The sequence below is a fragment of the Carettochelys insculpta genome, chromosome 21 (assembly GCF_033958435.1).
Source record: "Carettochelys insculpta isolate YL-2023 chromosome 21, ASM3395843v1, whole genome shotgun sequence".
NCBI classification, from domain to species: Eukaryota; Metazoa; Chordata; order Testudines; family Carettochelyidae; genus Carettochelys; species Carettochelys insculpta.
Window position 1 is genome coordinate 1,414,511 of NC_134157.1, and position 26,529 is coordinate 1,441,039.

The 26,529-nt window shown below is 53.4% G+C and overlaps 2 protein-coding genes across 3 annotated transcripts; one reads left to right on the plus strand and one right to left on the minus strand.

The window, feature by feature from the left end:
• Positions 1–28: 28 nt before the first annotated feature.
• SSNA1 (SS nuclear autoantigen 1) lies at positions 29–6,539 on the minus strand. The gene is made up of 3 exons (XM_075015789.1): positions 6,352–6,539; positions 5,245–5,444; positions 29–251 (listed from the first exon to the last, which is right to left on the minus strand). Exons 1-3 carry the CDS (start codon positions 6,401–6,403, stop codon positions 150–152), a joined length of 354 nt encoding a protein of 117 aa, XP_074871890.1. The 5' UTR covers positions 6,404–6,539; the 3' UTR covers positions 29–149.
• Positions 6,457–26,460, plus strand: ANAPC2 (anaphase promoting complex subunit 2). Of its 2 annotated transcripts, none has more exons than XM_075015785.1 (13): positions 6,457–6,566; positions 10,057–10,679; positions 11,071–11,203; positions 13,142–13,316; positions 13,445–13,564; positions 14,099–14,216; positions 19,955–20,136; positions 20,318–20,459; positions 21,308–21,383; positions 22,003–22,206; positions 23,934–24,063; positions 24,925–25,160; positions 25,904–26,460. In XM_075015785.1, the coding sequence occupies exons 1-13, from the start codon at positions 6,480–6,482 to the stop codon at positions 26,114–26,116; spliced, it is 2,439 nt and encodes an 812-aa protein (XP_074871886.1). In that variant the 5' UTR covers positions 6,457–6,479; the 3' UTR covers positions 26,117–26,460. The 2 variants fall into 2 exon arrangements, with proteins under 2 accessions (XP_074871886.1, XP_074871887.1); XM_075015786.1 differs by having other exon boundaries at positions 11,077–11,203.
• The last annotated feature ends 69 nt before the right edge of the window (positions 26,461–26,529 follow it).

Here is a 26,529-nt window from a genome sequence, read left to right on the forward strand (position 1 = left end):
CTGGGGCCGTTCTGAAAGGAAGATGACGTTTGCAAAACAAAGACTTTATTAGCTATTGCTTCCCCTCCTCACTGGATCAGAACGCCAGCATGGGCCAGGAGGCACTGCAGCTTCGCAGAGTGACTGCCAGGCCTTTAGAGTCCAAATGCTCAGCTCTCCTTGGGAGCGCTGCTTTTCAGTTCTGTGGCCCTGCTGAGATTCCCGGCTTCCTTCTTCAGGACACTGAGCAGCGTCTGGGAACTCTCCAGGATCTGGGCAGAAAATGAAAGTAGGTCATTGTAGAGACCATGAGAGCTACTCTTAGCTTGAACCAGATTTTGAATAAGAATCCAAGAGAATGGGTGTGTCTCCAGCACACACCACCTTTAACTCAAGACTGGACCTCTCTTCCTGACAGAGACCCATTAGCTCAGCCTCGGGGTCCAGGCTGGAGGCAGGAATCACTGGGCAAATGTTCTCTGGCTGTTTATACAGGAGGTCAGACTAGGGAGTCACCATTTAGCAAGATTTAGACAGTTGGCTTAAATATAAGTGTAACTGGCAAACACTTGTTTATAGATGTTAAAGCCAGAAGTGAACCCTGCTCCTCCAGTCTGACTTGCTGCATAACCCAGGGGTTCCTGCATCAAACCAGTAACAAAGCTGAACTTGAGTGTCCTTGTTAGAAACAGCTGTCCTGTCTTAGACACCAGGGCTTCAACTAAGTCCCTGGTCTGATTCAGGCAGCAGGTTCTTGGTTTCATCCAATCCCCTTACAACTAGTGAATGCTCTGACCCGAGCTATTGGGCAGGCAAAGAGCATGTTGTCTCCTTGGCCTTCCTGCTCCTTATTCACAGATGGACCTAGTCAAAAAATATATCAACGGGCAAAATGTGCATTTGTGATGGAATTTCTAACATTTTTTCCCCCACTGTAAAGATGCAGTTTTCCGAATATGAACAAAACCTGATTTCAGTAAGTAACAGAGGGAAGCAATGTCAGAGACAATGTACTGCCCAGGTCACTGTAAGCCTCACCCATGTGACTGCTGGGCAGTTCTCAAGAGCCTGTACCATGGCATCAGTGCCCAAAGTTCTTCTGTGGAAACTGCTGACTCATTTCCACTTTGCAAGAGCACCTTGAACAAGGGACTGGATTTGACTAGCTACAGGTTATGCACGTCTCGGCTCACCACATCACCGTGACTGTTAGCCCAGAGGGGTCATTGCAGGTAGGAGAAAATTGTAGGAATAACGACAACCCTGCAAGTGAGGGAGGTGAACAGAGCTGGCCTTTCAAAGAGACCCTTTAAAGCTGTGTACAGCTCACACAAAGAGGAAACAACATCTGGCTGAACCACTCCTGCCAAGCAGTGCAGATCTAGGCATTTTCCTGTTTTTCAAGGGCTGGAGAACAGCCTAGGCTTGCTGTAGATCATTATTATTTGATTTATGGCAGAGCCTAGTGTCATGGGCCTTTGTGTGAGATGCTGTACAAACAAACCACCAAGCAGACAGGTTCAAACCCTGTGTGACTCACAGGATGCAACAGGGGCTGGCTGGTAGCTATAATGGTAAAACTGCAGCAGTATTTGTGGAACAATCTTTTTCTTCTTTGGTCACACAGTAAACGCTCAATAGACAGAGCGATGCAGGGCATCCGTTTGAATAGAAATGAAACTTTAGGCCAAGGTGGAGCATGGCCCAGACTTTTAAAGAGAGTCCAACAGCCAAAGGAATGAGGCAAACAGAGATGTGCCAGGTATTTTGTCACCAACATCTTCAAATCCCAGTTACTTACTGCAATTCAGAGCCAATTACACTGTGTGCGTGGGAGTTTGCCTATGTCTCAAAGTGTATTCTTAAAACAAAAATAACTATTGATCCAGAATTTCCAGCTACCAGGGTAATGATTGGAAACATTTCCATTTTTATGTGATTTGTTGCAAACTTCAATCTTTGAGGCAGGCACGGGGGGAGGACAACCAGCTTCAGCCTTGGATTTCACAGTGCCACAAAAGGAGAAGCACGGTGATGAGGTTATGGTTGTCCCAGCTGAGCAGAGGAGGAAGAGCTGGTGTTCCCCCATGGCGAGGCAGAAAAATGTTTTGTTTTGTTTTTTTTAACCTGCTCTAGAGGCCTGATTACTCAGAGTTCAGGTAGGCAAGGCTGGGGCAGAAATATTTTACATTATGCTCAGTGGCCAGATACCATGCCCAGTTTGCTTTATTTACAGAAATTAGAAAAGGAATTATCGCACCATTCTGGAAAGGGAAACAGCCAAGCTGGCTTTTATATTCAAATTTGGCACATTAACACATGGTTTAAATCGTGATGGGAACTTTGAGTCACTACAGGGGCTCGTCGGCATACTTGGCTCAGTCTAATTCTTGACCTTCCCCCCACACCCCTGCACTCTCTGATTTGCTCACCTTGATTATCTTTTTCTGATTTGTCCTCCTTGCTTACTGTTTTTGGTTCTCTGTGCCTTAAATACTGAGTCTGTTCTGGTCTGGCTATGGTCTGAAGAAGTGGATCTGTCCCACAAAAGCTCACCTAATAAACTATTTTGCTAGTCTTTAAAGTGCTACTTGACTGCTTTTTGTTTAAATAACAGCTAGTGCATCTAATGCTACAAACTCAAGGCAGGCCTTCCCTGACAGCCCTCTTGCAGAGAAACTCAGCCCCCACCAATGCCTGTAGCTAAGGAGAGGGCTGGGATTCCTACCAGAACCCTCCCAGGACTGACTCAGCTCAGGCCTCAAAAAGGTGCCTCTTTCTGCTCTAGCAGGTGGAAGGCAGAAGGAACTCTTTCTGCTCCTGGTTGTGCTCCAGGGGAGGGAAAACACAATCTCCTCTCCTCTATTAGCCTGTTGTTACTTTACCCCTCTGCTCCTCTTTGTGAGTGGCAGCACCCCAGCTTTCCCACTGGCCAGATTACTAACACTTTCACTACTCCCCACCAGTGGGAAATCTTGGCCCGGAAACTACCCAGACCCTAGTAATTTTCATCCTGTTGCCACCTTGCAGAGCTGGAGCAGAGGCACTGAAGCTGTCTGTCCACACTGTGGCACGCAGCCCTGGCAAGGGGTCTAGCTTAATGCATACGAGCGAAGAACTCTAAGATGGAAGCTGAATTCCTCTGCTGTAGTTGACCATGTTATTCCTAGTCCAGGTGTAGCTGGAGGCCATGCGAGGAGCCGCCTCGCTACGTCAGGCACAAGGCCAGAGTAAGATCCTGCCACGCAAACCAAGGGAATATATAAGCAGAGCAATTCCCAGAGTTTTGGTTTAGCTTTAGCTTTGTTCTAAACTTTCAGGTATTGTTGGGGGAGGGAGGAGCGGAGGTGAAGGCGGCACTCAGTCGCGGTGCAAGGAACTGCTGTAGAACCTTCTTGCCAGTGTCAGTGCCTGCCCCATACCCATCCTGCAGCTGCAGAGGCTCTCCTGTTTATCTGGCCTCCTCCCTGCAGTCTCTTTATCAAAGGCCAAACAGTGAGGTGGCAAAATTTGCTGATACTAAACTGCTCAAGATAGTTAAGAACAAGGCAGACTGTGAAGAGCTTCAAAAGTTTCTCACAAAACTAAGTGATTGGGCAACAAAAGGGCAAATTAATTTAATGCTAATAAATGTAAAGTAATGCACATTGGAAAAAATAATCCCAACTATACATACAAAATGATGGGGATTCATTTAGCTATAAACTACTCAAGAGAGAGATCTTGGAGTCACTGCAGCAAAAAAAGCAAACGATACTAGGAATCATTAAAAAAGGGATAGAGAATATTTTACTGCCTTTATATATAAATCCATGGTATGCCCACAGCTGGAATACTGCATGCAGATGTCGTCACCTCATCTCAAAAAAGGTATCTTGGCATTGAAAAAGGTTCAGAAAAGGAGAACAGAAATGATTCGGGGTTTGGAACAGGTGCCATATGAAGAGAAATTAGAGAGACTGGGACTTTCATCTTAGAAAAGAGGAGACTAGGGGGATACGATAGATGTCTATAAAATCATGACTCGTGTGGAAACAGCAAATAAGGAAAGTTATTTGTATAAGAACAAGGGGTCACCCAATGAAACTAACGAGCAGCAGGTTTAAAATGAACAAAAGGGCACTTTTCTTCCTGCACCACACAGCAGGCATGTGGAACTCCTTGCCAGGACCCTAACAGGGTTCAAAAAACACCGGGTCAGGAGGAGATGCTACATGGTAGGCGTGCGCTGCAACAAACCCACTTTGGGGGTCCAGCCCAGATACAATCGTAGCGACGAGGCAGCTTGAACACTAGAAAGCTGGAGAATTGCATCTTTTCTGAGACACCAGCAAACTATACTATTTAGTTAGGGCCCAAATTTTAAAGTTTTGTGTACGTACAATTTGAGCAAACTTAGCCTAATGGGGTTAGCAGCCACGGCAAGGGCTGCTTCTGCTCTGTGGTGATGGCAAAGGAGCGTAAGCACCGAGGGATATAATCCCTTAGAGGTGGGAGCACGTGACCCCCAGGGACATGGTTTTCAGGAGGGTTCCATCTGCTCATCACTAGGGAATATCATCCCCTAGTGGGAATGCAGAAGATGCTCAAAGAGCTGTAATTTTACAGAGAAGAAAAATCTGAGCTTGCACAAGGACACTGGGTGGAGCTGGAAACATGACCTCAACCCTGCAAGTCTCATCCAGACTGCCTTCTGAATGAACACGCCAGGCCTGTGTGCTTGCTTATCCCATCTGTAGCAGTTATTCTAACAAACAGGCCATGGTGCCCTTCCAGAGTCAGGCATCCCCATTCCCACCATTCTAATGCTGAAGGACCAGCAAGCCCCTGCAACGCAGCCGAGCAGCAGAGGGCAGCAGCATGGGGCTGATGGTTCCATATGCAAACTATACAGGCCTAGTTTTTGCACGCTGGGGCTTGTTTTTCCTCACAGCAGCAGTCTTTATGTGAGAGCAGCAGCAAGGCCTTAGCGGGCACATTCCCCAAGGGGGTAGGGCCAGGCCCAGAAAGGAGCATGCTGAGTGGCAGTAAAGCTACATTGCAGGTAGAGCTGTTTGCAGGTAATCGCAGGGTTTTGGCTGAGAAGCAATTTGAACCTGGGTCTGGTTCAGCTGCACCACAGAGCCTAGTTAGCACTTGGTCTAGACCTGCGGCCTAGCTAACTGGAAGGAGGGGCCCATGGTCCATGCTCCGGCAGGAACACTCAAGGCCCCAGAGCTGGGTGGCTGCCTTGGGCACACCCCAGCCCAGCCCCCAGCCAGGTACCTTTGTGTAAGCAGCCTCTGTCTCTGCAATGGTCTTCTCAAACTCGTTGCGGGCTGCCATCTTGCGAGCAAGGCTCTCGTTGAGGCGGGCCAACTTCTCTGTGAGCAGGCGGATGTCGTTCTGCAGCTTGTTCTTCTCCTCCTCCTCCTGCTGGATCTGCTGGTTCAGCTCATCCCGCTTGGAGCACAGCTCCTCGATGCCTGTGGGAGGAGGCGCATCAGGGCCAGCTGCAGCCAGGGGCCCAGGCCCATCCAGCAAGCATGTGCCTGGGCCCCAGGCAGGCCCGGCCACCAGCAGGACACCCTGGTGTCACCTACCAACTGCGTTCGTGGGGAACCAGGGCATCACATGCATGAAAGACACCCCCCAGCCCAGCCCAGCCCAGCCCAGCCCAGCCGGGGCCTCTGTTGGAACCAACGACAAAGCAGTGAAACTTGCAGGGGCAGAGACGCCTAAATCCCCCCGCCAAGAGCGACGATGGAGACACCACCACTAGCTCCATATGCACGGGAGAGGGGAAAGGCGACAGGCCCCTGCACCGCGTGCAAAGCCAATACTGCACGGAGCCCCGCCTGCTGGGGAAGCTCCGCGCCGGCCCGCCGCTGAGCCCGCCCGCCCCCACCCACCAGGGATCATCAGACCAGGCCTCGTCACGCGCCGCCCCCCGGCACCCCAGTTCTGAGACTGCCGAGTGCCTCGCGACGCTGCCGCAGCGACCGCCCCCCAGCACCAGGCACAAGCAGCTTCCGCTGCGCTCCCTGGACGTGCCCCTTCCCCGCGCACCGGCTGCTCCCTCTGAAGCTCCCGAGCCAGGCCCCAGGTTTGCGTCCTGACTCCTGCAGCTAAACCGCGCATCAGCTCCCCCGCCCCGCGGTCCTGCGCCCGGGCCCCACCTGCCCGCACCAGGTGCGAACCCGGCGCAGGTCACGTGCGGGGAGCGCCCGCCCCCCCCGGCAGCGCCTCCCGCCCGGGGCTCCCCCCGCCCGCCGGCTTCGCTCACCGAGCGCGGCGCGGGCCCTGCGAGACCCGTCCCCCAAGCAGCGGGGACAGCAGCACCCCGCGCTCCCGCCCGCACCGCACCGCACCGCACCCCGGCCCCGCGCTCACACTTGACCAGCTCGTTGTTGTAGCTCTGCAGCGCCGCCCCCTGCTGAGTCATGGCGCCCGGAACCCCGGCCCGGCCCGCCCCAACCGCCGCCCCGCCCCGCCCCGCCCCGCCCCGCGCGCGAGGCCGGATGGCGGCGGCGGAGCCCGGCCCGGAGCTCTCGGCGGCCTGGCACGCGCTGAGCACCGGCCTGGTGCCGCCCGCGGCGCTGGGGCTGGTGAGTGAGGGCGGGGCCGGGCGGGGCGCGATCACCGGAAGTGCGGGGTGCGGGGCAATGCTGGCCCCGGCGTGGGGCATGAGGCCCGGCCCCCCCCCCGGCCCCGCCCGCCCGGCCCCGCTCCGCTCCCCCCCGGCGCCCCCCGCCGGCCAGGTCCCCCCCGGCACCCCCGCTCAGGCACTTCCCGCCCCCCATCAGGTCTCCCCCGCACCCCAGCTACTCTCCCCGCATCAGGTCTCCCCAGCACCCCAGCTACTCTCCCCCGCACCCCAGCTACTCTCCCCCCATCAGGTCTCCCCAGCACCCCAGCTACTCTCCCCCGCACCCCAGCTACTCTCCCCCCATCAGGTCTCCCCAGCACCCCCAGCTACTCTCCCCCGCACCCCAGCTACTCTCCCCGCATCAGGTCACCCCAGCACCCCAGCTACTCTCCCCCCATCAGGTCACCCCAGCTACTCTCCCCGCATCAGATTACCCCAGCACCCCAGCTACTCTCCCCCGCACCCCAGCTACTCTCCCCGCATCAGGTCTCCCCAGCACCCCCAGCTACTCTCCCCCCATCAGGTCACCCCAGCACCCCAGCTACTCTCCCCCGCACCCCAGCTACTCTCCCCGCATCAGGTCACCCCAGCACCCCAGCTACTCTCCCCCGCACCCCAGCTACTCTCCCCACATCAGGTCACCCCAGCACCCCAGCTACTCTCCGCCGCACCCCAGCTACTCTCCCCCCATCAGGTCACCCCAGCACCCCCTAGCTACTCTCCCCCGCACCCCAGCTACTCTCCCCCCATCAGGTCACCCCAGCACCCCCTAGCTACTCTCCGCTGCACCCCAGCTACTCTCCCCCCATCAGGTCACCCCAGCACCCCCTAGCTACTCTCTGCCGCACCCCAGCTACTCTCCCCCCATCAGGTCACCCCAGCACCCCAGCTACTCTCCGCCGCACCCCAGCTACTCTCCCCCCATCAGGTCACCCCAGCACCCCCTAGCTACTCTCCCCCGCACCCCAGCTACTCTCCCCGCATCAGGTCCCCCCAGCACCCCCAGCTACTCTCCCCCCATCAGGTCCCCCCAGCACCCCTCAGCTACTCTCCCCACCCTCAGGTCTCCCAGGTACCCCCCCAGCCAGGCTTTGTCCCCCCTCGGGCTGGGCTCCGTGACTTTTCCAGCACTTCCCAGGTTTCCCGGGCCATTTCCCATGGCTTCCCGTGCCCACTGCCCAGGCACCCCCACCCCTGCTCCCACTGTGTCCATTCCCATTCAGCTCCTCCTCTGGGAGCCCTGTCTCCGAGCTCCCTGCACCTGCAGTCCCAGGCAGTGCCCCTGTTCTGTGATAGCTGCCTTCTGAGTCACGGGGCTTGGCTGGACCTGTTCTGTGACCTCCCCAGACCCTTTGTTCCAGGGTAGCGAAGGCTTTGCGGTGGGTCCAAGTGAAGGGCCATTTAGGAGAATATTAAGGCTCTTAGCTCCCCAGGGCAGGGTGTGTCTGTGGAGCACCCTGCGGTCATCAGCTGTGTGGCCTCTTGATGCTGTTTCAGTGAAAGTGTTGTTAATAACAGCTGAGCAAACCACCTAAGAAACTAGGAAATCTGGAGTTAAGCTTGCACTTGTAATAGGCCCTGGTATCCGGAACTTGACAAGGAACTAGGATGTCTTAACTCTGCTCTCCTAGGCACAGCCTAGGAGGAGCCCCCTCCTCCTCCCAGCATTGCTCTTTTCTGGGACAGTATCAGAAATCAGACCGCTGCCTTTCTCATTTGTGTCCTGTGTATATTTCTAGGGGTTGCTACTGTACTGCAGTTGGCCATGGACATAATGCTAGTTCATGACTAACTGACAGCACATGGGATCATAGAGTCCTGTCCTGCAAGATCCTGAGCATCCTTATTCCTCTCATAATGCTTTTTGTCTCATCAGGAGTTTATAATATCTGGTCCGCTGCCCCGGACGACTGTTTGTGAGTAGGAGAGTCTAGTGCTTTTCTTCACTGGAAAGTGTAAGGTGTTTGTTATAGATAGGTAAAGTATATGAGTTACATGAAGGTTGTGTTCCTGCAAACTCTGTGTAACTCAACTTTTTGCACCAGTCAAGGGGAGACAAGAACCAGGCTGCAGCCTGGTTCTCAGCTCCTCTGAGCTTGTAGGAACCAGGGGACAGCCTGATTCCCATCTCCCTGCTGACTCAAGGCTGCTGCTTGGTTCTCAGCTGTCCACTACTTAGGGCAACCAGGAAACTGGCCAGCCATGAGCCGGTCAGTTTCCTGGGTTCTGCAAGCTATGGGGAGCTGGGAACCAGGCAGCAGCTTGGCTCCCAGCCCCCCTCCCCTTGCAGAGCCAGGAAAATGACCAGGGCAGCAGCTCTGGTTGGTTTCCTGGCTCCAGCCAGTGGAGCAGATCTGGGAAGGAGGGGCAACCTGGCTCCCTTGGCTCCTTGGAGCCAGGAAACTAACCACCTGTTTTTGCCCTGGTCAGTTTCCCAGCTCTGCAAGTGGAGGGGAGCCAGGAGCCAGGCTGCTGCCTGGTTTCCAGCTCCCCACCATTCAGGAGACTGGGAAACCACTCCTATTGGGGCGGCAGCCAAGAGTGAGGCTGCTACCCCGACAGGAGCAATTTCCCGCTCTTGTCAGGGGCGGCAGTTGCATTTTTCCAAGACATGCTCAACTCGGTTGTGCGTATCTCAAGGGTTTACTGTAGCCTGATTTTCAATTTTCATTAGGTCATCACTTGAACAGCAGAGTTAAGGTGGTACCTTTGGACCTCTTGTAAGTGCAGAAATTAACTCTGAATTTTCTGGGTCTCTGACTTTTGTTTATACCCAGTTGCTCTAGAGAGGTGACAAACTAGAGAAATGGATGTCCTCTTGCAACCTTAAGTACATTCTAACAACATTTTTGTTGGGGGAATTTCCCTAGTTTTTGTTCATGCAAATGTCAAAGATGGTCACAGCAGAGTAGGCCCTGAGATCTCCACAGGGGGTTCAGGAAGTGCTTCTGTTTTTAGAATCTTCCAATTTGGAAACTAATTCACTACATTTTCAAGAAAAAAATGTTTACGAATTTAACCTGCGAGCTCTGAGGCTGGTCCACATATTTCTGCTGGTTTTAGAGGCTACATAAAAACTTGCTGAATGGCTGCTATTGTGACTTTGTGCTCTTAGGTAAATGGGCCATTTGGCTGATGGCTGCCACAACAGCTGCCAGCAAGGGGTGCAGTTAATGCCAGTCACAGTCAGGATGCATGCTCGTGGTTTGGACACCTTTCTATCAGGAGCTAGATTGAGACTTCTGCCTCTGCTCAGGGGAAGTATCAAACAGCAGTTGGTTGGCAACATACAGTGACCTTGACACACATGTGGCTCAAACAGGGTCCATCCGTATCCTGTTCACTGTTCTTTGAGGTGATCCAGCTCCTGCCTTGTAGACTCCAGCTTCGGTGATTTTTATTTATAGGTGCCCCGGCTTCTGTTTAACGTGATGTCTGTGTCTCTTTAGGCAGCGCCCAGATCGGGCTCAGTGGGGCTGCTGAAGGACAGCGATTTGCAGGCTGCTGTGGAAGTGCTGCAGCGCTATGACTTGCACTCTGTCCTAGAAGAATGGTTCACTGAAGTTTTACAGACAGACCTTCAGGCAAACATAGCTCCTGAATTCTGGAATTGTATTGGCCAGTATGAAAACACATCTGAAGAGCAGCAATGCTCCTTGCTTCTCCTGGATGCATTCTGTCTGCTCAAGTGTCGGCTAGACCCTTATCTAAACAGCTTGGACCTTCTGGAAAAATGGACCAACATGGGCTTGCTCCTTGGAACAGGCTCCCAGATGCTGCGAGAGAAAGTCTATACCATGTTCAAAGCCATCCTTTTCTTCACCACAACAAAGACCTTCCAGGAGCTGATCCAGCAGTTCTACAGCCGCACCTTCAAGATTTACATGCGGCAGTGGAAGAAGGGGGATGACAGAATGAAAGAGTGCGAGAGCAGCATGAGTGAAAATGAGCAGGAGAATGATATGGAAGATGGAGGAGGGAATGGCCGACAGTGCCTGGGCTGCAGCAGTGAGAAAGGGCAGTGTTGGTGTCCCACAGCTATGGAGCAGTTTCAGCAGCTCAATGAAATTCTGTGCGTATTGTAGAGCACAGGCAGGGAGTTGTATGGGCCCGGGGTGCCTGGCCCCAGGAATGCTCCTGGCCCAGGACCAGGCTCCACCAAAGTTTGGGCCAAGTCTCTCCCCCAGCCCTTCCTGCAGCCCTGATGCTCCCCTCGTGTGTCTGCTGGCTGCCATGTGCATCCCACCACCCCATCTGCGGCCCCCATGTGGTTTTAAATGCCCTGGGGGGACCCCACCATCACCAGCAGCAGTTGCAGTGGGGCTAGAATGGCTTTCTGCCACTAGCTCCCTGTGGCTGCCAGTACCTCTCCATGGCATTAGAGGGGAGAAGGTATGGCTGTGCACTTGTACACTTCTTGCTTCCCTGTCTGCATGCTCTGAGGCCTCTGTTTGTGTTTGCAGCCACAGGCTGAACTTGCTGGAGAGAGTGAGCGCTGATGCTGTGACCACCATCCTGCACAGGATGATAGAGGAGAGGATGGAGGGCAGATGCAGGGGCGAGTATGAGCGCTCTTTCCTGGTTGAGTTCCAGGAGGTAAGGCCCACAGCAAACAGCAGCCGTTCTGATGGCAGCATGTGCTTGTCTCTGTCACAAGTTAAAAGGATGTCAAAATTAAACGCCTGTTTGAAAAAAAAAAAATCCCCCCCTGGCCTACTAAGTCCCTTCCCCTGGCCCCCAATTTCATTGTTTGCCCTGTATTCATTCAAGAATTAATTCAGGGAAGTTCTATGGACTGTGTTATGCTGGAAGTCAGAGTATTTAATCACAGTGCTTGCATCAGGCCTTAAAGATCTGTGAATCTATGTACTGAGCCCAGTAATTGGTGTATGGCTGAAAATCACAAGGTGGATTGATTTTAAATCACCCCCCAAAAATCATTGATTTAAATGAAGTTATCAAAAAAGCTAAGACTGACTGTGCTAAGAGTGCATTTAATTTTGGTGTTGAACTCATTGGCACTTCTGTTTTTTTGGGGGAAACAAACACAGAATGGGGTTCCCATAGAAAAACTGAGCTATGCTAAAGTAAAATAGGGAATAGACCATTACGAATTATGGTCTGTGGCCATGATGTTCCAAAATAAGGGGCATGCATTATGCAATATAAACTAGCAAAGTGACACTCAGAGGCAACTGGCAACTCTAGATTTCTCTGACTGCAGCTTTCAGCATTGTATGCTTGAGTCACAGATTCTAAACCTAGTTAACTAATTAAACTTGCCATAAGGGCTAGTTAAGCTCAGATTTTTGAGCAAGATTACGGGTAGCTGAGAAGCTGCATATGGGTTAACAGTGTGCACTTGTGGCCAAGAAGGCTAATGACATATTGGGCTTTATTAGTAGGAGCACTGCCAGCAGATAGAGGGAAGTGATTATTCCTTTTTACATGGTACTGCTGAGGCCACATCTGGAGTATCGCATTCATTTTTATGCTCCCATTACAGAAGGTATGTGAGCAAATTGGAAAGAGTCCAGCAGGGGTGACATATGATTAGGGGGTGGGGGCGCATGACTTCTGAGCAGAGACAGAAAACTGGGCTTATTTAATCTTCAGAAGAAAAGAGCGGGGGAGGGATTTGATAGCAGCCTTCAGCTACCTGAAGGGTGAGTTCCATAGGAGATAGTCAGGCTGTTCTCCAGGTGCATGAGTGAACAAGATGGGAATTGTGAAATAAGTGTCGGTTGTTCACAGGGCACCCCATCCCCATGCCCTGCTGCTAAGGCAGAAGGGAAGGCAGCCACAGCCATCCCTCTGTTCCTCTGACTGCTTTTGTTAGCACGAGGGACTGAGTCGTGTCCTCCCTCTACCGCTAGGTGAATGTTCCTCTTGCATTTTCCTCTGGTTCCTTAGCTAGGTGAAAAAATGCCTCTCGGGCTCTCGTGCAGGTCTTGGGAGTCATCTTTACTGCAAGTCTGACTACTGACTTGCCATGCTTTCATGGGGCACATGCTTAGTGGCTGTGCTCATAAGGCAGCGTATCTCCTGGAGACATACAATCTATTGTGTTTACAGGAGTAGGTTGTCATATCCTGGTGTTTCCGTGATTTATTACAAATGTGGCTGCATCTGCTAACTCACTGCTGTGGATGATGCGTCCTCTGGCTGCAGCCCTGGCTATAAGGGATCAGTGATCTCCAGTCAGGGCTTGGTTTGGGCCATGGCTGAGGGCAGTGCTCTTCTCAGGTGGGAGCCTGCTGTGACCATTCTAGATTCCCCAGCCAGAAGGCACCGTTGTGGTTGGCTAGTCTGACACAAGCCAGGGAACTTCCCTAGGATTATTCAGTCATGGTTTAAAAATTGTCAGATGATGGAGAGTGCGCCACATCCACAGCTCTTGATAAATTGTGCCAATGGCTCATTACACTTGCTGTTAGAAATGTACACCTTGTTGCCAGTCTGCCAAAGGGGAGTAGTGTGGTGGCTTGCCCAAATGGGCTGTGTGGCTATCTCTGTACTGTCTCTCTCATGCAGTGGATTGAGAAGGTGATTGGCTGGCTCAGCAGAGTGTTCCTGCAGGACAGCCCCATTGTCCCCTCCACCCTGGAGGCCAGTAGCACCCTGAAACGCTGGAAGTGCCACGTCCAGAGATTCTTCTACCGCATCTATGCCAGCATGCGCATTGAAGAGCTCTTCAGCATCATCCGTGGTGAGCGTGCCTATGCTGTGTTGATGCAGTCCTGCTTTCCCTTACCTTTGCACCACGATATGTTTCTTACTCTCCCATCTTCTCCTTGTGGGCCGTGGCTCCCTCTCTGATGGTTCTTTGGTTTGTAGATTTTCCAGAGTCAAAGCCAGCTGTGGAGGATCTGAAGTTCTGCCTAGAAAGGACCAATCAAAGGCAGCAGCTGCTCAGCTCACTGAAAAGTGCTCTAGAAATGCGGCTCCTCCATCCTGGTGGGTGTTTCATCCCTTGTGTCCCAGGGACTAGGCATGGTCCCTGAAGGGGAGTGCACATGTGAGTGGGGCTGTCCTGAAAACCAGCTCTCTTGCTGTGTCGAGATACAGCAAGGTGTGAGTGTGGTAATCGTGTCCTGGCCCCCTTCGTGCTACTGCATTCCTGCTCATCGGTGTGCTGTAAGAGTGGCCATCCCACTCCTCAAGCTCCCCCTTTCTCTGCGGTGCAGCAGGGAACCAAGCTAAAGGCTGTCTTTGCTTGAAGGCTTCTCCAGAGTGTGGCATGGCTCAGCCTGTGCTTTCTGGTGCTCCCAGGTGCTCAGTCTGTGCTGGGCTTGTTTCCAGTAGCCCCTGCGCAGCGTCCCTTGTTACAGCCTCCTGCCTAGGCCAAGGAGCTCTGTCCCTCCATCCAACCAGAGCCCTGCAACAGCAAGCACTTCCCCTCCAGCTCTCTGAATCTAATTAAGGGACCCCTCCGGGGGCTGAGCTTTGCTCTTGCTCTGAGACTTGGCCTGTCCTTCCCCTTTGCTTTAGGAGTCAACACGTCCGACATCATTACTCTCTACATCTCGGCCATCAAGGCCCTGCGGGAGCTGGATCCTTCCATGGTTATCCTGGAGGTGGCTTGTGAGCCAATCAGGAAGTACCTAAGGTAAGTGTGAATGGGACAATTTCATGAATCTGGTGAATTGCTGATTGGCACTAATGCAGAAGTCTAACAAACCAGATCTGCCCTCTTTATCTGGGAGGTGTAGCTGGTAAAGGGATGGAATTTAATTAGGGTTACTCTTCTTTTACTGAGTCCAGGGAGCGCTAGCTTGCGAATTCTAGCTCTGGGTTCTTGTACCTTGGACAGTATTTCTCCTGTTAGGACACTTGATTGTTCTTAGCCAATTAACAGTTTATTAATTCACAAAAAAAAAATTAGCAAACAGTCCTTCATCACATTTATCAAACATTATAGGCATGTACAGAACATAAAATACACATGCAGCCTTCTGGCTTCCACCTGGCTTTTAGCTCAGACTGTAGAAGCTCATACGCTAAGCTCCAGGGGTCCCAGGTTTGAGTCTGCCTGTGGACGTGCAGTCTTGTAAGTGATTAATGCTGGTCTGTGCTGGGGCCGGGGCTGCTATACCACGGAATAACTGACTTTTGATTTCCAGCTATTGACTTTTTACAGTTATACATTTGTTCCACTTCCAATAATTTTACGTGTGATTTAAGGCATAAGGAATGTAGTACCTGCTGTTGGAATTGTTTGACATGAAGTGGACTCAAAACATTAATGACAATTGCTTAACCATTAAAACAAAAAGCAGTCAAGTAGCACTTTAAAGACTAACAAAATAATTTATTAGGTGGTGAGCTTTCGTGGGACAGACCCACTTCTTCAGACCATAGCCAGACCAGAACAGACTCAATATTTAAGGCACAGAGAACCAAAAATAGTAATCAAGGTTGACTTGACTGCTTTTTTGTTTTGATAGTATATAGTCTAGCACGGCTTTCTCTCTGTTACTGCTTAACTGTTGTGTCTGTTTTTCTTAAGTCAGTTTGTTTGGCCTTCTGAAGGAGGAACATGAATATAGTGTTCATTACATAAAATCCATAGTATGGCTATTTGAGCTCTCATTAGAGAAAGCTTAGTCCCAGCTGTAGTCAGAGGCTGTTACCACTGTGGTGTCTGGCATCCGTTCTGCTCCCCGCTGTGTTGATAACCTTTGGCTGCATGCGTATTTGCCCTGTCCAAATGCTAGTGCTGGTTCTGCACAGTTAGTTCACCGCGCAGACTTCTGAGGGCCCCCCGTAACCACAAATCAAGCAAGGTACGAAAGAACTAGAACCAGGTTTATTGTCACTAGCGCATGGGCTCCAACACCCTGAGAGTCTCCAGTATGACTCACCAGTTTACACTGGTATGTGCATGCACTGTGACAATGGGCGCAGCCGTGATAGGTGGCTAGGATTTTCCATGGCCCCCTTAAGTGGTCGACGCATTCCCGGTGACAGACATTTTTATACCCAGGTATAAACAAGTTACGTGTTCCAGGTGTCTCCCCTAATTGTAATAAATTAATATCTCCTGTGACTACTCATTACCTTGTACATGGCACTATCAAAGCAACACTATGCATCATACTGTCATTCCGAACCTGAGCTGGGGTCGGAACGTCCTAGCAAGACGTCTTTATTGTTTGAGGGGAGTATGTTAGCTGTACCGTTACCTCCCTGGAATGTGTTTATGTGCACCTCTGAGTGCTTGGTACATAAGGTTTGTTCCTCCTCAGCCCTGCCTGGGTCGAACGCCTGTGAGCAGAACCTGCTTAGCTCACAGATTTTGCTTTAACCCTGTGGTGTTCCAGCTTTACACCTTTAGCTTTGCTGTATGCTGACAAAGCATTGACTATGGTTCAGGCCTTATGCTTTTAGGCCACATAACAGGCCCTCATTACTACATCAGCAAGGTAGACCTGTTAGTTGTGTGAAAGAGCACGGCGAAACGCAATCACTAAATGAAAACTCATCAAGGTGTAATCCCAGTAACAGCTGGGTTTGGAGAGTCTGTCCTTATGGCTGGTCCCAGTATCACTAGCAAGTAGCACGTCCGTGCTCTGCAGCTTACTTGCAGCGTTTGGTCAGAATTCTAAAGCCTGTGAGACTGGGGGACAGGAGAGGCTGTTTGTAACAGTCTGTGGTGGCTCCTGTCTCAGAGGTAAGAGGGACCTGATCATACCTCGTTATCTGCACCAGGTGGTTCCAGCATTCTCTTACTGTTTGTGGGGTGGCTCTGCCCTTCTGTGCGCCTTTTTAAATCTCTCTGGCTGAGGGTCACAAACCAGATTATTCAAAGATGCTCTCTGTTGTGGCCCAGCAAAGAAGGGGATGGTGAATCTTCACAGTGCTGCCAACAGTCCAGCAACAGTGTAAGAGGGGCTGGGGTGAGGGCTCTGGCTGGGCCTCTGAGCCAGGCTCAACCTGTCTGACTTCTCCGGGAGTCCGTTGTATTCATCTGAGTCAGGGAAGGGCACTGGTGTTACAGCTAAGGGTGCTGGGAGTGCTGCTGCACCCCCTGGCTGGAAATTTATTCCATCGTATACAGGAGTTACACTGAGTTTGGTTCAGTGGCTCTCAGATCCTGCACTGTACACATTATTCCAGCTCCCCTGGGTCAGGATGAGGTCTCCCAGCGAGCAGTTCTGTGCATGGCTTCAGGAGTCACTCTTACAGTCCCTGCTTAGGGCAGTTCTGCTCCTGGTGCCCCTGCCAATAAGACTGACCAGACTGGAGGGGTAGGGCTAGTCCCTACCACCAGGACTCCTCTAGCACCTTTCTGATCTGCATGGTGTCTGTACACCTTGTCCATGTGGGTGTGGCTAGTGCTGGGGTCCTGCACTGTGACTGCAGACTTTACATGTTGCTGCAGGTTAGCAGGAGGAGGGCGAGTTTGTTTTTATCGGACGCTTGCTAATGGCACTCAGGTTCCAGCTGTTTCCATGCTACCCCCATTGATACCCATTAGGTGGCATCGGTGTATTGTACATTCCTCTGATCCCTTTCTTGGTGGAGGGGTTTTGTTTCCTTCATTGTGAGGATCGTACTGGTGTGTGGTTAATTGGAATTACTCCATGAAGTGGGGTTCGACTCATTGCTGCGGCACCTCCTGCTGGCCACACTAGGAGTTAGCTCTAACCACTAAGTGTGTTGCCTTCTGGCAGGTGTCTTGCCTATTGTTGCTCCACTCTCCAATGTGTCTCCGTGGACCACGGTGTCCTCTTCAGGACACTGCCCCCTCTCACTGCCCACCACTCTGTTCTCCCCACTTCCTGGATATATCAGCAGTCCTGGCACCTGCCTGAACAGCTGGCTGCAGCCCCAGAGTCTAGTGCCTTGCCTCAGCAGCAAACTGCAGTCTGTATAGGCTGTGCTCCCTAAAGGCTAGGTGCTGTGCAAGGGGCAAGGGAGGGACCCAGGAAGCCCCTGGCACCAGCCTTGTCCTGACCTCCATCACTCCACTCTGCTGCCTCTTGTTCCCTGGGCCACTTCTCAGTGAACCTTGTACCTACTTGGCCCTTGTATCAAAGCCAAAGTCTGGGAGGTAACAGGCTCCCTCTCTCCAGTCTCCCTGAGCCTGCCTATCACTGCTCTCTCCAGGTGCTCCTACCCACTTCCTGGCCAGAGCAAGAGTGAACTCCCTTCAGCCCTGACTGGCCAGCTGCTGCTTGTCCTCACTGGCGAGGGTGTGTAACCCTCTCCCTGCTGGAGTGGACTACAGTACCGCATCGCTCCCTCTTTTAGCAACTGTGTTGAATGTTGCAAAGCTGTGCCCTGGTTAGATGCTTACACCTTTCAGCTTTGTACCATACAACGCAGATTCCCAGGTCAGGAGAGGCCACTGGGGGCTCCTCTCTAACGCATGCCAGAGACCCACCCAAAATAATTCCCAGAGCCGAGCTTTCAGAAAATCCTCCAGTCTTGATTTAAAAATTGTCACTGATGGTGAATCCACTGTAATTGTCAGTAAGCGGTTGTAGTAAGATGGAAAGCCTAAGCCCATACAGCACAGGCTTGGTGTGAGGCCTAAGGCCTAGCAACAATGGACAAGACATGGCTCAAAGCAAAGCCAAGCTGTGAGCAAGAGGCAGGCCACTGCTAACAGAAGTTGGCACAGACAGGGCTGAGAGTACAGGACACTAATTGGTAATTGGTCCAGGACAGAGCAATAATTGGTATAAGTTGAAATCAGCAGGTCTCACCAGCTCATTAAAAAATTCCTTGATACCTACTCCTTTGAGATACAGACCCAGGTTCAGGAAAGGGTCTAAAATACGGCGTGATGGATAGAGATGATCTAACCAAGCCACGAGGTCATGGGTGGTATCGAAGTAGCATCAGAAGGTGGTAACCTGACAGCGTCAGAGGGTGATAACCTGACACGTCAGCAGTGAGGTGTGCTTTGTACCTGTATATAACGTGATGTCTCGGGGGCCATCTTAGTCTGACCAAGGGGGGCAGTGGAATTTCCACTGCTTGTGTCAGTCCATTGCAGCAGGTGCAGAGGTACAGTGTACCGGTATCGTATACTGTACCTAAGCGCTGTTGTTTGTACCTTGCTTGACAATAAACCCTGGCTGGGCGCCTTCGATCCTTATCTAGTCTGTGTTCTTTGGGGAACTGCACGGGGTCTGCTGAGATTATTGGTACTGTACAATTGAACATGCATGCGAGCAGACTTCTGGTTATCAACAAAGCCAAAGACCCATGAGGACACAACAGCAGTAAATCCTCCAAACGACGCTCGTTAATTACCTTCAGCATTTCAGAGTCACACCTTATTTCTCACTGGGCTTTGTCTAGCTACTATCCACTGAGCCAGGGTAGATCTTTCTTGCCAAGACTGTAAAGCCCCGTGTTCAGTTTTTGTTCCCTAATTCTGTAAACAAGTCACCCCTCCACCTTCTCTTTCCTAAGTCCCAGGAGTCTCTCTCCAGCCAGCAAGTTTCCTGACGCTTTACTTGTTCTCGTGGCTTGTATGTGCACCCTCGCCAATGTGTCGACAGCCAGAGGCGGAAGTGGGCCAGTATGGGCTGCTATGGCCTGTCAGTAAGAAGTGGTCACTGGTACAGGCCTGTCCATGGCCAACAGTCAACTGCTGCCATGACAGCACTTTAACGGTGCTGTTCCTTTTGCCCCTGCCCAGGCCTGCCAGCCTGGGAGGAGGGGCAGCTGCTTTAGGGTCCAGTGATTTAATAGCACTCTGGGCCCTTGGAATTACTGCCAAGCCCCTGGATGGCATGCACCATGCTGTGCTGAAGGGCTGGCTGGGGGAAGCTGACCCCAAGACCTTCCTCCTTCTGGGGGCCCAGAGCTGGGCTTCCCTAATGGTAAGGTTTGTAAGTTACTTTCACCACTGCCAACATCCATCCTAAATGGTGCACACCAGAACTGGACGGTGTTTCTGCAATGGTCACACATGTACTAAATACAGGGGTCAAATCAGATTCCCTGGTTATGCCTCCCGGGTTCATATTAGCTGTTCTGGTGACATCATCACACAGGGAGCCCAAGTTTTGCTGATCATCCACCACAATTCCCAAATCTTTTTTAGAGTCCACACATGCCAGGACGGAGTCCCCCAACCTGTCAGTGTGGCCTGTGCTCTTTTGTCCATGGTGTGTACATTTACAGTTAGCCACTTTAAAATGCATATTATTTTCCGGTGCCCAGTTTACCAAGGGATTTGATCCTCTTTGTTAGTGACCTGTGCAGTTCATTATTTATCACTCCTGCAACTTTTGTGTTTGATTGCTGTGCATCTCATCTAGACTGTGCTGTGCAGACTCCCTGGCTGATCCCCCCTTGCCCACATCATCTCCTGCTCTTGGACAGGACCAGGGAGGACACAGTGCGTCAGATTGTGGCGGGTCTAACTGGCGATGCTGAAGGCTCTGGTGACTTAGCAAATGAGCTCTCGAAAGCTGACCCGGTGACACTGGAAAATGGCCAGGAGAGTGATGACGACATCTCCGAACCAGAGGACTGGCTGCCCGACCCAGTTGATGCTGACCCAGGTCTGACGCTAAGATAAGAGCAGGCACCCACCATGACCTGAGTGTTCCAAAGCCCCCAGCTTCCACCTCTTCCTCTTTTGTGGGAGAGTGCAGCTTATCCCCAGGCCCGCTGTGGGATGGAGCCTTGTGGGGCCAAGCAGAGCCAGGGGGTCCCATGTTTTGGTCTGGCATGTCTTGTTAGGGAAGTTGAGTTCCAAGCGTCGCTCCTCAGACATCATCAGCCTATTGGTGAGCATCTATGGCAGCAAGGACCTGTTCATCAATGAGTACCGCACGCTGTTGGCCGACCGTCTGCTGCACCAGTTCAACTACAGCGCCGAAAGGTGAGGTCTGGCGGGGCGATGCCCAGCCTGGCAGTCCTTGGAGAGGCCTTGTCTGCAGCTCTGGGTTCCCAGCCTGAAACCTCTGATCTCACCACTCAGGCAGTTGTCTTCGGAGGGAGCGTGGGCTGAAATGGCCTCTGGCTTTGTGTGGCTGGTGCCAAGAGAGATGGAGCCTGGCAGTCTGGGCCAAAAGCCTTTGAAGGGAAGGTCAGCCACCGAGCTGAGTCCCAGCTTACAGGCTGTCCTGGGCTCGTGTGGCTACACAATGGGGCTGTGAAGCCCTGAGACGCTAGGAGGAGGGCACTAGGCAGCCCAGCCAGGGAAGAGAGCCCGTATTGCCCCTCCCCAGGATCCTCCTGGTGAATGCCTGCAGAGGCTGGTAAGTGGGAAGGCAGCTTTGCCCAGTACAAAGAACACAGGACTGGGAGTTAAGAGCCTGGGGTTCTGCCCCCAGCTCCCCCTCTGACTTGCTCGCTGACCTTGGCACGTCACAATAAGATCTCCACCTTTGGAATGGCGCTCCTGTGCCAGGCACTCTGATGGCTGATAGGGGCACCAGGTTTGCTGCAGTGGTGTTAGTCAGGGCTGAAAAGGACAGGGACAAACTGCCAGGCCAACTTGCAGGAGGGCAGTTTGTGCCGTAGCCCCCGGATCAGGGGAGCAGATGCCCTGGATGTGGGTGGGTCCCTCCTCATTCAGATGCCTGGAACCGTGCACTTGAGCTAGCAGGGACTGCAGGGGCAGCTTGTTCGAAGTGCCCCTCATTGCCTGCCGTGCTTTGCTCTGGGGGGAGGATGGAGAAGCCAGCCTGGGCCTTGCAGGTGATCTTCTGCCTCTGTTGTCGTCAGGGAAATCCGCAATGTGGAGCTGCTGAAGCTGCGGTTCGGTGAAGCCCAGATGCACTACTGTGAGGTCATGTTAAAAGTAGGTTCTTGATGATCCAGCCCCAGGGCTTGGTGAGGGCTCCAGGGCCCACCTCCAGGGCGTCGCAGAGAGTGGCAGCGGTGGGTGGGCTGTGGGGTGCTTGCTTTTAACCTGAGCCTGTGTGGAGGAGAGAGGCCTTGGGAGGGGTCTCTGGGGTACTGCAGAGTATGGGGGCCCCTTGGAGTGGGCAGAAGCCCCGTGAGCAGTAGGAGGGAGGCCCTTGGACTCTGGGTGGGAGGCGGAGGGGGTTCTGTGGGGGTGATCTGAGGGTGCCGAGACTGTGGTATTTTGAACCCTGGGGTGGGGTGGGGTGGGGTGGGGTGGGTGGCGAATGTAGGGCTGTCAGCACGTCTGTCACCAAAGCAGGTGCAGCGGAGGCAGCAATGTGCCTGCGGGGGTGGGGCAATCCCAGCTTCTCCCTGGCCTTCTGTAGTAACGCCCATCTGGTGCTCCCCTCGATACACAGTGGAGACAAATGGCCATGGTGTGCAATGTCCCCATCCTCGCCTGCAGGCAGGTCTCATGCCCTCTGCTCAAACTGGCCCCTCTGGCCTGTGGGGTGCAGCCCCGGAGAAGAGCAGTCACTCTGAGCTGAGGGCTGTGTCCTGCCTGTGCTCAGGATATGGCTGACTCGCGGCGCATTAACGCCAACATCCGGGATGAGGAGGAGAAGCTCCCCGAGGAGGAGAGGCCCCCGTTTAGCCTCGTTGCTGTCATCCTGTCCAGTGAGTTCTGGCCACCCCTGAAAGAGGAGAAGCTGGAGCTCCCTGAACAAATCAAGGAGGCCATGGAAGCCTATTCCAAGAAATACGAGAAGTTAAAGGTGAGGGAGCCCAGTGATCTGGCTGGCTGGGACAGGGGTTGCTTTGGAGTTAGCGGTGGGGGGCAGCTGGCACCCACAAGAGAGAACGTGGGTCCAGGCTCCCTCACCCTTGGCTTTCGAGAGCCCGTTCCAGGAGGGGCCTGCAGAGCAGTGGAGACTCTGGAGCCAGGATGTCCAGTAGTTAGAGAAGTGGCTGGATGCAGCCAAAGCTGTGTTCTTCGCCGTCCCACTGTGCTGCTGTTCTCTGTCTGACTCCACTTGTCGTCTGCATCCCTGCCAACGTCCATCTCCCTCTGAGGCCCTTGGGCTCCTTCCCTTGTCCCATGTGCCTGAAGCCCTTTCCTATCCTATCTCGTAGAACTGGAAGGGACCTTGAGAGGTCAGCAGGGCCTGTAACCGTCCCTGGCAGACTTTTTTTTTTTTTAAATCTATTTGCTCCAGATCCTTAAATTATTGAACTCACGACCCTGGGCTTAGGAGGTCAATGCTCCAGCCACTGAGCTCTCCCTGTCCCACAGCAGAGAGAACCTGGGTCAATGCCCCAGAGCTTGAATCAAAGTGGAGGCTGTAGCAGCACCATGGCCTCTGTGTAGTGAAGAGGTTCTCATCTCGTGGGAGCTATTTGCATGGACTCGCAGCGTGCGGTGTGCCAGGCAGAGGCAGAGGGCAAGCATCAGTAAGACCAAAGAGCTAGTTTGTGGGAAACCCGCTGGCTGAGGCCAACCCTGTGCAGTGGCAGTGGCTTAACAGAAGGGGTGTGTGGATGCTCCTGTGTCCATTTCAGTAGAGCGTAGAGCAGCTTGGCTTGTGTGAATACAACAGACAGGCACAAGTTGAAGCAGCAGAACCTATTTGAAACCACCAAGAACCTCCACAAACCAGTACGTCAGCTTAGCCAAAGCCCCTGAACACTAAGCAGCGCGAGGTGTGTGTGCGTGGAAAGCCAGCCGGTTCTCAGGAGCTAACCTCTGTAGAGCACCTCAGCATGGAGACAACAAATGGAAACCTGACGCTGGGAATTCAGTGCCCTCTGCCCGCCCACTTGCTGTCTGAGATCCAGCTCTGTCTCTGGCCGGGGGCTTGGCTGGGTGAGGGGAGCTTCCGGGACCACATGTGGCCAACAACCCGTCTGTGTCTAGCTCCCCACAACAGGCCTTTGCCCTTGGGGGGCAATGCGCAAGGCATGGGGCGCTACTGCACTGCCTGCCTGCAGGAGGCAGTCTGGGGAGGAAATGCCATAAAGCCTGTTGAAGGGTTCGAGTCCCTGGCCCAGTGGGCAGAGGGCTCTCGGCTTGCAAGGTGATGCCCACTCCACATCTCTGCTAGTGGAGCCCTGCTCCCACTGAATAGCACTCCTGGAGAGGAAGGAGGCCCTCTGCTCTGCCTGCCCGCCCCCAGGCCGTCTTCCTGCTCCAGCCCTGCTGCAGCACAGCTTTAGCAAAAGCGCAGCACTGGGTGACATGCCGCTGGTGTCAGAAGGGAGGGGAGCTGGAGGGAGCGGCTGCACAATGGCCTGTATGGGGAGGAAGGGGAAGGATGGTGGTCCCAGAGGGCTGAGCAACTGTCTAGGGGTGGAGGTGATGGCTGCAGGCGGCTGTGTCTGTCTCCGGCGGGAGGGACGTGGTGGTGTGGGGCTGAACATGGGGCAGGCTGCAGGGAGTGACTGACCTAAGGTTGGTGTGATAGCTGCCATGCGTGTGAAGTGTGAGCTGCTGCTTGTGTTCCAGGCCATGAGGACTCTCAATTGGAAGCATCACCTGGGGCTGGTGAACCTGGATGTGGAGCTGGCAGACCGCACTCTCTCTCTGTCTGTGTCTCCCGTGCACGCAGCCATCATCCTGCACTTCCAGAACAAGAGTGAGTGAGGGCCCACGGGCCCAGCCCTGCCACTTCTGCTCTTGCAGACACAGCCCTTGGGGACCTAGGGTAGCAGATCCAGAGCCCAGTGGTTCTGCTACTCTTAGTGCTGCTCTGAGAGTGGCCTGTTCCCCTCCACAGCAGCTCAGCATGTAGCCTGCTTTCAGGAACAGTGCGCGGCAGCCCCTGGCTACTCTCGTCTACTGGCAGCTCAGTTCCTCCACAGCGGCTCTTGTGCCCTGCCTTCCCAGCTCCCTTCCTCGGTGGGTGCCTGGTCAGTGCCATCTCTGGGCGGGAGAGACTGCAGCAGCTCCCTTTGAGTAGCCCAGCCATTGTCTGTGTCCTCGGCTTTGGGGGTGTTTGAAGCCCAGGGTGGGATAACGGCTGAGAGGAGAGGAGGCGAATCTGACTTTTGCGTTCAGTGACACTGCAGTGCTGGCCTGGCAGAAGGAAATCCTTCTCTTGCACAAGATAAGTAGCCTGCGGAACTCATTGCTGCAAGCAGTCACAGAAGCCATGGAATTAACGGGCTTCAGAAAAGGCCTGTCCATTGATACTGAGAATGAGAACATCCCCCACAGTTACATTAGAAGAGCTAGAATCCTGCTAAGGCGTCCGAGCCAGCCCTTGACGTACAGGGTTGGGGAGAAACAGAATAGCCCACCAGGGGTTCCTGCCTCTTCTGTGCTGCCTGGTTTGACAGGAAGTGGCCGGGACAGGACTGCGGGCTAGGTGAAGCGCTAGTGTGATCTGGTCGGGCAGTTCCCGTGCTGGCCAGGCTGGGCAGTCCTGTACTGACTGCAGCTTCCTTACCAGGGACTGACTCTCTGCTTTTCCTGGGGTTTCTTTGGGCTCCCTCAGGTGTGTGGACACTGGGGGAGCTGAGTGAAGTGCTCAAGGTTCCTGTGACATCGCTGAGGCGAAAGATGACCCTGTGGCTGCAGAAGGGTGTCCTACGTGAGGGTCCCCAGGGCACGTTCACAGTGATCGAGGAGGAGCAGAAGGATCAGGTGGACAAGGTGGTTCTGATAGACAGTGATGAAGAGGGCGACTCTGCCATGGCTTCCCAGGCTGACCAGAAAGAGGAGGAGTTGCAGGTACTTCCCTGAGCCCCGGGGGCATTTCCACAGTGGGAGGGAAGGCTCTCTGTCTCCTTCGTGTGGTGGATTGTTGCTCAGTTCCAGTCAGCTGCAGTTAGCAGCATGACCAGCCCGGGGTGAAAGGGGCTAATGCTCCCACCTCAAGGCTGGGCAGCAAGGTGCAAGCCTGCGTAGGCAGGTTCTCCAGTCCAGTGGGGACTTTGCTCCAGAACCAGCTGCTTTCAGAGGGCCCTGAGAATGCCAAAACGCTGTGATAAATGAGTTCCTATGGCTTGGAATGGCCACTGTCCAGCCAGAGGAGCCCTGGGCCGTGTTTTGGGCTGCACCATTCTTCCTGGGCTCCCAGAAAGCGGCTGTGAAATCCAGCAGCCAGAAAGCCTCCTGGTGGGGCCGGGCTTGGCGATTCTGTGGGCACTGGGAGAGGATTGAGAGCTCCCATAGAACGTGGAGCGACTCAGCCTGCACTTGGCTGCTGGGAGTGGTTAGTGTACTGCCGGCCAGAGCCGGTTTCCTGCATTGTGTGCTGATGTGGCTAGCGCTGCTGTTAGGCACTGACCGTGCAAAGGGTGGGTCCGTGTGGCTTGGAAGGCAGCAGATGACATGCACTGCCAGCCCTGCAGATCCCTTTCATGCTTTTGTGAGGGATACGTATGCTCCCAAAGCCTCTGTTCCCTGAGTAGCAGCGAGGCAGTTGGGGTCCAGGGTTGGGATTTACCCCCTGCCTTTGTGTCCCTCTGCAGCTTTTCTGGACATACATTCAGGCGATGCTGACCAACCTGGAGAGCTTGTCCTTGGAGCGGATTCACAGCATGCTGAAGATGTTTGTGATGACGGGTCCCGTGGTGACAGAGATTGACGTCCAGGAGCTGCAGAGCTTCCTCCAGAAGAAAGTCCGAGACCAGCAACTTATCTACTCTGGCGGTGTCTATCGCCTGCCGAAGAACTGCAGCTAGAATGCAAGCCTCCCCAGTGAGCCCTGGCCACCCGGCTCCCTTGCAGCTGTTCTACCTGCACTCAGCACCTCCATTCTGCTTGCTTGCTGGCGCCCTGCTGAGTGCAGTGTCTGCCTCTCGGCTGGGTTGCCATGGGTTTGTGGGTGCTCTTTCTCCCCATTGGCTGCCCTATACCTGGAGGTAGCTCAGGAGTACTCTGGGCCATAGCACAGTGCAGCTGGAGAGCTCATTTGACTGAGCCAAGCAGAGGGGCTAGTGCCATTTTATCCTGAATGTTGGTGTCTGGAGTCAATTTCCCTGGTTAATAAAACCATCAGTTTCTCTCAGAATGCACCGACTCCTTTTTCTCCTTGCTTCCTAGCAGAGCACTCTTGACATCCCCTTCCCTTGGGCTGGAGGAGTTGTACGGCCTG